This window comes from Chionomys nivalis, chromosome 15 (assembly GCF_950005125.1).
Source record: "Chionomys nivalis chromosome 15, mChiNiv1.1, whole genome shotgun sequence".
NCBI lineage: Eukaryota > Metazoa > Chordata > Mammalia > Rodentia > Cricetidae > Chionomys > Chionomys nivalis.
In genome coordinates this window covers 45,270,953-45,283,878 of record NC_080100.1, presented here as the reverse complement: position 1 = coordinate 45,283,878, position 12,926 = coordinate 45,270,953, and the positions used below count along the sequence as shown (strand labels likewise).

At 44.0% G+C, this 12,926-nt stretch overlaps 1 protein-coding gene across 1 annotated transcript in view; it reads right to left on the bottom strand.

The window, feature by feature from the left end:
- Naip (NLR family apoptosis inhibitory protein) overlaps positions 1 to 12,926 on the bottom strand; it is a 43,469-nt gene that overhangs the window by 10,218 nt on the left and 20,325 nt on the right. The window contains exons 8-11 of the mRNA XM_057789584.1: positions 9,972 to 10,053; positions 8,203 to 8,260; positions 5,429 to 7,540; positions 918 to 1,085 (exon numbers count right to left, since the gene is read on the bottom strand). Of these exons, the coding sequence (XP_057645567.1) occupies positions 918 to 1,085; positions 5,429 to 7,540; positions 8,203 to 8,260; positions 9,972 to 10,053 (2,420 nt within the window). The remainder of the gene's footprint in view (positions 1 to 917; positions 1,086 to 5,428; positions 7,541 to 8,202; positions 8,261 to 9,971; positions 10,054 to 12,926) is intronic.

Here is a 12,926-nt window from a genome sequence, read left to right as displayed (position 1 = left end):
TGAGTCACCAAGCTCCACCTCAATCGCTATTGACCTGCTTGTCAGCTCCAGGTTTATATTTCTTTAGTGTTCAGTGAACAGAGTTTACTAAATTAAGGATCTGATGGTGCCTGAGTCATTTGCTAAATGCCATGTTCTAGAAAGATGGCTGCACAGCTGCCCACCAACAGGAGGCTGGGATGCAGGGAAATGGAGAAAAGGTCCAGGTGGCCACAGTTCAGATTTCCTTCTCCTCAGCAGGCAGATCTGTAAGTGCCACTAAAACAACAGCAAAAGAAAAGAACCCCACAAACTGCCACGAAGAGGAAGTGTGTTGGGAGTTTAAAGCTCAGGATGTGAACTCAAATCTTCTCCTTTGAGGAAGCATTTTCTCAGCTGGACAAACCTGAACAGTCGCTGACCTCAATTTCCCAGTTGAAAACCAGCAATAATCATTGTGCTTCCTTTCACAAGGGGATGAAGAGTGAGTTAGCATTTGTGAAGAGCTCAGGGCAGTCACAGTCATGTCAAGAACTCAGGATTACAAATGAATGTCTGCCCTCTTCATGAGGAAGAGCGCTCGCTGTTCCTACACCTTCCTAAGGACGTGGTTCATGCTGTCAGGCCCACAGATGTTTTAACTAATGATGATCTAGTTATTTTTTAATAATTTATTTTTTTATTTAATGTTTATTGGTGTTTTGCAGGTATTTCTGTCTATCTGAGGGTGTCAGAAGCACTGAAACTGGAATCACAAGCAGGTTTAAGCTGCCATGTGGGTGACAGGAATTGAATCAGGTAAGAAGAGCAATTAGTGATCTTACCCACAGTGCCATCTCTCCATCCCAACTAATTATGATTTAATGATTCTAACAATTATTAGCTAAGTAGTTTTTCCAACTGAAACACGACCTGGGAGAACCAGGCACCATCCTTACCCAGTTTGGAGATGTCAGACTCTGCAGAAGTTTGGATGCATAACTTCTCCATGTGGTGGAGGTTTGGGAAATCTCCAGGGATGACTGAAAGCACATCTGGTTTGCCAGTTAGACTCACTGACAGTTCCTTCAGGTTTGGGAACCTGTCCAAGTTAGCGAAGAGCTGGTCTGGAAAGCAACACATTGTTTGTAAGCAGAGAATGCTCGTCTGTTACCCAGACCCAAATAATCACACAGAAACTATATTAATTACAACACTGCTTGGCCTATTAACTCAGGCTTCTTATTAACTAACTCTTACATCTTAAATTAACTCATTTCTATAAATCTATGTATTTTCACAAGGTTGTGGCCTACTGGCAGGAGTCTTTCTCTTTTAGCAGCTACATGGCATCTCCTTGACTCCACCTACTCTCTCTCTCTCTTCCAGTCTGGCTATATTCTGCCCTGTCATAGGCCAAAGCAGCTTTATTCATTATCCAATAAAAGCAACACATATAAGGAAGGACATTCCACATCAATAGTTTCTATCACTCAAGAATCCCAAGTGAGAGTTCTCAAGTGTGCTTTGATCTTTAGATGTTTTCAGAACAAACCTTCTCAGAGGTCCTAACATCTCTTTAGAAAGCACACCAATGAAGATCCTGCCATCAGCAGCATCTGCAGATCATAGAGCATAGGGGGAGACCTGTGTTGCTCACTAGACTCACAAAATAAATAAAACATCTTGTTGGAGGCATAGCATGAAGTATCTTGCTCCAAGATCTCCAGAGAAACCAGGAATGTTAAGCACACAGGACTGTCTTTCTAGTGGGAAGGGTATAAAACCTGCTTTCATTCAGAAATCTGGGAACTGGAAGTGATGAATAGCCTAATTGTCTGTGTCATCTGTTGGGCCAGGCCATATCAAGCTCCTATAGCCAAGACTGGAATCTAATCTAAATGACCCAGTTGCCAGAGGTTCCCCCCAACCTTCCACAAACAGGACCAGAGGGAGCTAATAACCTGAATGACCTCTGTGCTATCCCTATGACCAAGACCAGGCCAGACCCTTAGGCCCTTAAGCTAGTAGTGGTAGCCCATCTCCAGAACCCATCATTTAGGAAGAAATGACATGTACCCTAAGTTGGAGTTTCAATGTAATTATGCTTTTGTGTGCAGCAGTGGGGATTGTATTATACCAGAAAACTTTTTTTTTTTTTGACAAATTATCGTTGGGAATAAACTGCCTGTTATTAGACTCCCTAAGTCTGATCCATGCTGATGGGGTTTTCATTCTTATCTCTTCTCATAGTCAGCTTCCCTGTATGGCAACTGGAGGGATCCCTTCAACACCTCCCCAGCCACCAGTGTGAGAACAAATGGCTTTGCACAAGAAAAAGGACACAGCTAGGTTCTTGCTTCCAACTCATAAAAGATAACTCAGAATGAATTAATGACAAATATAAGAGCGAAAATCAATGCCTGGGCAGGTAGGAGAGATGACCTTGTGGTCATGTAGGAGAGCCAACCCTGTAAGTGGTGGTGTGGATGAACTAGCCCTGAAGTTATAATCATGGGAGAACTAGCCCCATTTCTCATCTGGCAGAAGAGCCTTACAGCTTCCCAGGCCCAGATCCAGGGCTAGAACTTGGGCAGCCCCAACATCCACCCCATCTGTGACCTGCTAGAGCACATGAAGGAAGCTGACTTGCAGACCTTAAGTTGTAGGATCTCCATGACACAGGACACCAGCAGGTCACCCAGGAAGAGTCCTAGTAAAGACCTGGAATCCGTAGTACAGTAGAAACCAGAGGCCTCAAACGAGACTGCAAATATGAATTGCTCTTAATGTTAATAAAAAGCTGATTGGTTGATAGCTAAGCAGGATTTTGGGGGCAGAGAGAATGCTGGAAAGAAGAAGGGTAGAGTCAAAGGAGTCACCAGCCAGATGCAGAGGGAACAAGATATGTACAAAATGAGGCAATAAGCAATGAGCCACGTGGTAGCATGTAATTGATTGAAATGGGTTAATTTAAGTTGTAAGAGCTACTTAGTAACATGCCTAAGCTATCGGCTGAACTTTTATGGTTTTTTTTAATATTTATTTATTTATTTATTATGTGTACAATATCCTGTCTGCATGTATGCCTGCAGGCCAGAAGAGGGCACCAGATCTCATTACAGATGGTTGTGAGCCACCATGTGGTTGCTGGGAATTGAACTCAGGACCTCTGGAAGAGCAGGTAATGCTCTTAACCACTGAGCCATCTCTCCAGCCCCTCGGCCGAACTTTTATAATTAATGAGTCTCTGGGTGGTTACTTGGGAGCAGCTGAGCAGTTACAGAGAAATTCTGCCTACACCAGACCAATGACTTTCTGCAACAAACACCTGCAAGTAAAGATATATGGACAAAGGGGTTGACAGTGTGACTCACTGTGTCACACTGCAGCTTTCATGACAATATTTTTAAATTTTCTGTTTTTTTTTCCCTTTTTTCTCCTAAATGTTTTATTTATGGGGGCGGGAGTACAGGGGTGGAAGGCAGATGTGAGGAGATAGCCTAGGCTATAAAGGGAGACCTTGTCTCAAAACACAAGACTAGCCATATAAACAGGCAATTCTACCACTAGAATATACCCAAGACAACTGAGATCAGGGGTCACACAGATGTTTTTAACCCAAATGATCATTATTCCTCATAATACTCAGAAAATGGAAACGACCAGAGTTCATCAATGGCTGTGAGGATAAGCAGAATGGAACACACACAATGATACACCCACATGCCCACACCCAGTGGAAAATACACAATGATACACCCACATACCCACACCCAGTGGAAAATACACAATGATACACCCACATACCCACACCCAATGGAACACACGCAATGATACACCCACATACCCACACCCAGTGGAACGCTATTGACTACAGAAGTCCTGACCCTCTTATGGTTCCGAGTGCTCAGACTATACACTTATCACCACGCTCAGCTCATGCAGGGCCGCCGATCGAACACAGGGCTCTGTGCGTTATAGGGAAGCACCCTACTGACCAAGTGACATGCCAGCCCTGCCTTGTCTCTATTTTACACAAGGCAAGCAATGTCCTTTTTGAATCTATGGGATGATATTTATTATCAGAATCAAAAATAGCTTTATTTTCTCAGAGACCAGATATTGGAGCATGCCTGTAATCTGACATTCAAGACTTGGCAGTAAAAGGCTCAGGCAGTTCAAGGTAATAATTAAGGACACAACGAATTCACAGATAGCCTACACTATATGAGACCTTCTCCTACGCAGGAGTAGGGTGTGGCACAGGGATATGACTCCAGGAGAAAAAGCACTTGTTCTAAGCCTGCCAGCCTCGCATGGTGGAAGGGAAGATGGCAATCCTGACTTGTCCCTTCACCTCCAGATACATGCTGTGGCATGGTCATGTGCCGAAGCACACATTTGCAAACACACACACACACACACACACACACACACACACACAGGCACCTTGCACAATTGAAAAATGTAAAACACAGATATAGACAAGCAAAGCATTCCAAAGCATGTAACAGATAGTTAAAAACAAAAGATTGGATTAGTTATGATTATAAAATAATTTAAAAACCAAGCATTATCAAAACTCATAAGTACTTATAAACTAATAAAAGGTAAAGTCTGTACTGAAAACTATTATATATTACTTAAAAGAAGAGACAATTAAGAGGAGAAATTTTTGCCTGGTTGGTTTCTGTCAACTTGAAATAAGTTAGAATTATCGGAAGAGGAGCCTCAGTTTAGAAAATGACCCCATCAGGTTCCCTGTGGGCCAGTCTGTAAGGTATCGTCTTGAATAATGACAGTTGAGGGAGGGCCCAGCTCAGTGGGGACAGTACCCCTGGGCTAGTGGGCCAGAGATGAATAAGAAGTCAGCTGTAAAAGTAGCCATGGAAGGAAGCCAGCACGCAACATGTCTCCCTGGTCTCATCTCTGCCTCCAGCTTCCTGCCTGAGTTCCTGCCATGGCAGCCTTCAGTGATGGACTAGGTGATCTGGAAGCTATAAGGTGGGAAAACCCTTGCCTCCTTCAAGTGGCTTCTGGTCAAAATGTTTGAGGATAGCAACAGAAACCTAAGTAAGACTTTATTGTTCCCACTATTGAATTCCTTTTTTGTGGAGAAGCTAAACACCCTCCTACTTTGATAGCCGAGGAACAGACGATTTTCCAGCCTCATCTCACACAGAGTGCACCATTTACTAATAACGAGTGATTTAAACACCTGTAAAAGCCCCTCAAGCAACGTAATACTGATGTCAGTGTTAAGCCAACTCTGCTGGAATTATGTGAAACCCATTCTAGGATTTAGGGTCTGTCACTGGTTTATACACTGCCCCGAACAGTGAAAGTGATCAGATCTCTTCTATCAAGACATATTTATGACCTTGTGCCTGAGAAGTTTTATTCATCTAAAACTCAGAACAAGAAAACACGGTGTCAACCAGAATGGTTACGTGACACTCAGGGTTACCTGGTAACTGGTTTGTTCCTGAGACCTCAAGAGACTGCAGGGCAGGCAGGGTAAGAAGCAGCTCCTGTTCTGCTGCGCTGAGCTCCAGTCCACACATGGAGCACTTGGTGACAGAGGACTTATGCAGCTCCAGAGCAGGGCGGATGCTTTCAAGAAAGCCACTGCTGTGGTTCAAAAGGAGTTCAACATTCTGTGATGCTGAGAAGACCTCCATCAGGACACGGAGCAGCGCTTGGTCTGCGGGACCCATGTTGGCCACTGCAGCTTCCAGCCTAGGGATCTTGTACCGTTTGGGTGACAGTTTCCAATAGCCAGCACCGATGTTGGGTGGAGCCTGGTGTTGGATATCCACATAGTTTTTTATTATCTCCTCTTTTTCAGCTAAATTTTTCTCACATTCACTCACAGGTTGAAAGGCAGAGGCATAGTCCTCATCAATAGTTGGTGGCTGTACTTTGGCAAAACATTTTTCCATGAGTGAAAAATCTATTGCCTTTACCCTGCTATTTCCACTTATGGAGACCTTAATACTATTCAGTAACAGTAGACTTTCTGGGTAGTCCCGAAAGTACTGAAAATTCAGACAATTCAAAGACAGTGTTCTCCCTCGAAGGAATTGCAGAATAAATGGAGAACATGTAGCGACGGCCTTGCTCTCATAAGCGAAGTTTAGAGCAACACTCAGTAGATGTTCTGAGATGAAGGAAAAGAAAGACTCAGGAAATAACTTCCACAATCCCCTAATCAACTGCATTCTCTCAGAAGTTTCTGGATGGAGCTTCCCGCAATCCTCATCTTCAGACATGTTCTCCAGCGACTCTTTACCATCCACCAACTGAAGCAAGTGGGACACAACCATTGGCGCTGCCTTTGATGAAGGGTGGCTGGAGACATACTGCAAAAAATTGTTGTACACACCCATAGCCTTCAAGGGTGAGTTAATCTGTCTCAAATAATCAAGTCCCAGATCTTGGTCTTCCTTTCTTTCTGAACTCAGGAGTTCAGTCAGCCTCATGGCAGCAAGAAATTCTTGGAACAAAGGACTTAGGAACCGATAGACTGGGCTCAGTCTCTGGGCTGTGAATTTACTCATCAGGCAGGTGGTCAGATCTTCATCTTCATCGACTCCTGCTTCTGTGAGGTCCTCACTACTGAACTCAAAGCAAGATGAGAAAAGTCCTCTCAAGGCCAGCTGGCCACACGAGGACACAGTGGCCTTGAGAGGCTCAGGTGTAGCCTTGTGCTGTAAGGAAAGGTATTTCATATAGGACTTGAAAACTGCCACATCGTGAAAGGACTGGTGAGAAGGATTTTGAAACCAGTCAGCACAGACTGCTGCCACAAAGAGGGGGGTTTTGTGAATTCCCTGCAAATCCACATTCTTTCCAAAGTAATTTATAAACTTTCGCACACGGATTATATTATGTGAGAAGAACTTCCTTAGTACAGAGACAGTATTATAGAAAGGAAACTCTTGGATCTCTAATATTGTATCTAGGTATGGGCGGATGGCCCTGGCCTTGTTTGTATGGACAGCGATCAATAGGCAGGTTCGTGACAAGTAGTTTTTTGTAATCAGTGTTTGTATGGCTTGGGGCAGTGAGTCCATCCCACGGTAGTCATCCAATAGGAACAGCACCTGGTGCCTTAGCTGCTGGATGCTGCTGCTCAGGCACACTTCACTAATGCATCCTCCTGCCTCAAGGAGTTGGGCACCGATGATGTCGGCCAGCCCCTGGTCTGGTCTGGTGGACCTCAGGGAGATGTAGAAGACCAGTTGGAACCTGTTCAGCAGGGGACAGCATCCTGATGCCCAGAGGAAAGCTGTTTTCTTCAGGAAGGTTGTCTTCCCACTGCCGGTCTCCCCCTCCACACACATGACAGAGCTGAGGTTGGTGAAGACCTCAGGAAGCATCATAGCCTCTTGCACTGGCCTGCTGATGTGCTTTGAGACAATGGACAGATCACACCCAAGCAAGTGGTCAGTGCCTAGGCTGGAACACACCTCTGGCAAATCCATGTGGCGGAAAGTAGCTTTGGTGTAGGCTCCTCTCAGCCGCTCACTCAGATTCTTTGCCTCTTGAAGCCACTGGGCTTCCCTGAAAGCCAGGTCTGTGGAGAGGAGGGAGGCACAGCAGAAAACACATTGAAGTCTGACAATCTTTTTTTTTTCTTTTTGAGGCATGTCTTCCCAGTGTATCCCCGGCTGTCCTGGACCTAGCTCTGTAGACCAGACTGGCCTCAAACTCAGAGATCTGCCTGCATATACCTCCCGAGTGTTGGGATTAAAGGAATATGCCACAATGCCTATCAAAGTCTGGCAATCCTGATGCAATGATGTTAGCTCTGCTATTTGATCCTGCCTGTCTGCTGTGGATGAACCGCCCATGAGCTGCCCTTGGTATCATATCAGACCTATTCCCAGTACCAAAATGTGGGATCATGTGTCAAGGCCCTATTTGACCTGGGGACTTAAACATGTGTACTTATTAGGAACTCCGAATTATTGGCATTCTAATTTCCCATTGAAGATCTCAGGAAACCAGCTTGCTGCTTGAGGCCTTTAACGCTGCCTGGTTGGGTCCTGACACAAGGACTGTGCCATTCATCCTTAATTCTCAAGATGTCACAGGAATGCTGACACTCTCTCCTCCACAGTACTCTCCGTGTCTGTGCTCTCCTCTCTAGAGCTCCCTGGACAATCACAAATACACTTTCCTCTCAAATTCCTAGGTACAAACACACAGAATCCCATGCTGCTTTCCAGTGCTTACCGGCCATGGTGGAGGGAACTGCCACTGGGTCCTCATGATTGCTTTTCCCTGTGCTGTCCTTTGAACAAGAATCCGTTATTAAATCAAAACTGGGTGTTAAATCAAGTTTGGATATTATGTTATCACTGATAATATAATCAATATTATCAACCAAATTGATAATACAATCAATCAAAACCCAACATCTTCTAAACACAGCCTACACCCGGTGTTGATTGAAGGAAGAGTGCTCCAGATGTGAAAGAGTAAATCTCACACATCTGTAAGAGTGTGTTCCTAGATGGTGCATACATCCTCTCTATGGGTGAGTGCTATGGGGGTAATCAAAATTGTAGCGTCTAGAACAAGAATGGTCCCACTAAAATCATTAAGTATTGCCTGTATCCTTTGTCATTAGCAACTGCATGTTTCATATCAACGCTGGGAAGCAGAAAGGTTATCACACACACACACACACACACACACACACTTTTGTGGGGTTTTGTTTCATGTTTAGAGAGTCTCATGTGGTATAGGCGGTTCTGGAATTCCATATGTTGCCCAGGGTAGCGCTGAACTCTTCATCCTCCTTCCTCAGTTTCCTAAATCTGGTATTATAATCATGTGCCTCCCACACCCCAGGCTTCATTGTCCTTTTTTTTTTTTTTTTTCATTTTCTGGGACTCCAAACATGCTTCTCCATTCTTAGTTTTGTTCAGTGTTGAAGATTGTGTGTGTGTGTTGGTGAACATCTAATAACTGAGCTACATCCCCTGCACTTGTAGTACCATTTTCTAATTTCCAAATATAAGATTTTTATTATGTGAACCCCAAATCGCTGTGCTGTTTTCTTTTCCTCTACTCTTCTTCTGTTACTTTGTTGGTGTTTGTTTTGGTTTTTGAGGTGGTGTCTTATACTATTGTCTAGCATAATGTTGAATGCCTGACAGTTTTCCTGCCTCAGATCCCAGACTGCTGTTTTACAGACATGTACCACCATGCCCAGCTTTGTTCTCTTTCTGTGGGATGAGAAACCACGTACTCATTACGACAACGTGAGGTGGTTTGTATCAGCAAAGAACTGACAGTGAGATTGTATCAGAGAAGCATCTGGGGTCAGATCATCTTCTGACTTCATGATTTTACTGAGCATTTATTTGAATGTGTTAAAGAAACATGTCTGGAGACCAGGGATACAGCTCACACATAGATTGCTTGCCTAGCTCACACAAGACCTTGAGTTTGATCTCTTGAATTGCAGTATGAACAGAAGTTAAATAGGAATGGTGGCACACAATTGTAATTCCAGCATTTGGAAGGTTGAGTCAGGAAAATCATAAGTTCACAGCCAGTCTTGGATTTGAACACAGTAAGTTCAAAGTCAGTTTAGGTTACACAGGGAGAACTTGTCCCAAAATAATTGCAACTAAACAAAATAAAACTTGCCTGCGAATCCCAAGAGAAGTTAAGAAGCCAAACCTACTGCCCTCCAGTGATCAAAGAGGGGGTCCAGTTAGTCTGGATGTTAACAGAAGTAAGAATTTCTAAAAGAATTTCAAAACAGACTTCTCATAGGAGAAGGGGTTGGCTGTGCGTTTCACGAAGCTAGTTAGTGTGTGTCCCTTGTCTACCCGAAGTTCCTGTGTGCATTTATCACTTGCTAGTGCTTATTAGATAGCTTTAGAATTTATTTAATTATGATACATTTACAATTGGCAATTGCTCATCAAAACAGTGTTCAATCATGGGATCATACTCTGCAGAGTCAGAGAAGGGGCGGGGTCTATTACCATGGCTTCTGGAAGTCCACAGTGGCTCTGAAGGGCTGGACTCACTTCTGCAGAGGACTTCAGGTTTTGGAGAAAGACACAGCTAAACAGAGGAGATAAGAGTCATAAAATAATCCCATGCAATTAAGTGCTTGTATTAGGATTTTAAGAAACATGAAGATCCATGGTCAAGAATGAAGCAGAAAATTAGCATTTTCAGTGATTCTGTCAGTGTTGGGTCATATGAGACATTCACACTGTAGCTTTCAATAACATGCTGAAAGTGGTTTGTAAAGTAATGGTACGGATAGCCAGGCAATGTGTTGTGATGAGTACACAGTTAATGCCTGTCCATGAAACCAACTAAAGTGAGCTTGAAAAATAAAAAAACAGTACTCCAGCATTGTGGGAGTAGAGACAAGAGAATCACTGGGGCTTGCTGGATGCTAGGTTAGCTCAGGTTCAGTAAGAGACCCTATCTCAAGAGAACAAGATGGGGCTTAAAGAAGAGGAAGCTTGCAGATGGTGATGGTACACACCTTTAAATCCAGCACTCCAGTGGTAGAGACAAGCAGATCTCTGAGTTTAAGACCAGACTGGTCTACAGAGTGAGTTCCAGGACAGTCAGGGCTACACAGAGAACCCTGCCTCAAAAAAAAAAAAATAGGAGTGGGGAGTGTTCCATGTCTCCCTTTGGTCTCTATGTAGTATACACAATGCATATATACTTGCACATACTCATAAAAACATATTAACAGAATAAACAGAGTAAAAATAAATAGAAAATTTAAAAAGTAAATTCTACACATTCACAGAAAGGACAACAAATGACAGAAAATTATCTAAACAAAATATGCAATTTAGAGTTTAGATAGCAATAATTTATTACCGTATCAACCATTGTCAAGCTTTCAAAAAAAAAATTCTCATCAGAAGAAGTTAAAATGGCCAAAAGATACTTAAGGTCATGCTCAACCTCCTTAGCGATCAGAGAAATGCAAATCAAAACAACTTTGAGATATCATCTTACACCTGTCAGAATGGCTAAAATCAAAAACACCAAGGATAGCCTTTGCTGGAGAGGTTGTGGAGAAAGGGGTACCCTCATCCATTGCTGGTGGGACTGCAAACTTGTGCAACCACTTTGGAAATCAGTGTGGCGGTTTCTCAGAAAAATTGGGATCAACCTACCCCTGGACCCAGCAATAGCACTCTTGGGAATATACCCAAGAGATGCCCTATCATATGACAAAAGCATTTGTCCAACTATGTTCATAGCAGCATTATTTGTAATAGCCAGAACCTGGAAGCAACCTAGATGCCCTTCAATAGAAGAATGGATGAAGAAAGTGTGGAATATATATACCTTAGAGTACTACTCTGCGATAAAAAACAATGACTTCTCGAATTTTGCATGCAAATGGATGGAAATAGAAAATACGATCCTGAGTGAGGTAACCCAGACCCAAAAAGAAGATCATGCGATGTACTCACTCATAATTGGTTTCTAGCCATGGATAGGGGCCACTGAGTCTATAATTTGTGATCCTAAAGAAGCTAAACAAGAGGGTAAACCCAAGGAAAAACATATAGATAGCCTCCCAGCTATGGGAAATAGACAAGATTGATGGGCAAAAAATTGGAATCTTGGGGGGTGGGGTGGGATGGGGATGAGGGGAGATGGGGAGAGAAAAGTGTGAAGGAGAGGAAGAGGGGAACTAGGGGAATTGGGGTGATTAGGGTTAAAGGAAGGTTGGATTGGGGAGCAGGGAAACTCATACCTTAGTTAAGGGAGCCACCTAAGGTTTGGCAAGAGACTTGAACCTGGAATGGCTACCAGATGCCCAGGGCAATGTCCCCAGTTAGTTCATTGGGGCACCTGAGGATAGGGAACCTGAAATGAACCTATCCTATAATCATACTGATGAATATCTTGCATATCGCCATAGAACCTTCATCTAGCGATGGATGGAGATAGAGACAGAGACCCACACTGGAGCACTGGACTGAGCTCCCAAGGTTATAATGAGGAGCAGAAGGAGAGAGAACATGAACAAGGAAGTCAGGACCATGAGGGGTGCACCCAACCACTGAGACAGGGGGGCCGATCTATTGGGAGCTCACCAAGGCCAGCTGGACTGCTACTGAAAAAAACATGGGATAAAACCGGACTCTCTGAATGTGGTGGACAATGAGAGCTGATGAGAGGCCAAGGAGAATGGCACAGGAACTTTCATCTGGCGATGGATCGAGAGAGAGACAGAGACCCAATTTGGAGCAACGGTCTGAGCTCTTAAGGTCCAAATGAGGAGCAGAAGGAGGGAGAACATGAGCAAGGAAATCAGGACCACGAGGCGTGCACCCACCCACTGTGACAGTGGAACTGATCTATTGGGAGCTCTCCAAGGCCAGCTGGACTGGGACTGAATAAGCATGGGTTGAAACTGGACTCTCTGAACAAGGCGGACAATGAAGGCTGATGAGAAGCCAAGGACAATGGCACTAGGTTTCGATCCTAATACATGAACTGGCTTTGTGGGAGCGTAGCCTGTTTGGATGCTCACCTTCCTGGACCTAGATAGAAGTGGGAGGACCTTGGTCTTCCTGTAGAGCAGGGAATTTGGACTGCTCTTCAGTATCGAGAGGGAGGGGGAGTGGACTAGGGGGAGGAGAAGTGGAGTGGGGATAGGGGGAGGGGAGCGGGGGGAGGGGGCAATATGTGGGAGGAGGGGGAGGGAAATGGGAAACGGGGAGCAGTTGGAAATTTTAATTAAAAAAGAAAAAAAAACCCACAAGATTCAAGTCTACCAACTACATGAAATTCATGTTAACTATATAAATGTAGATATCACATGGTTAAACATGTTTCTTAAAAGTTTACTACCCAGGGCTTAGAGATAGCACAGTGGGCACATGCTTTCTAGACAACCATGGGGACCTGGGTTCAGATCTCCAACACCTATGTAAAAGCTAGGC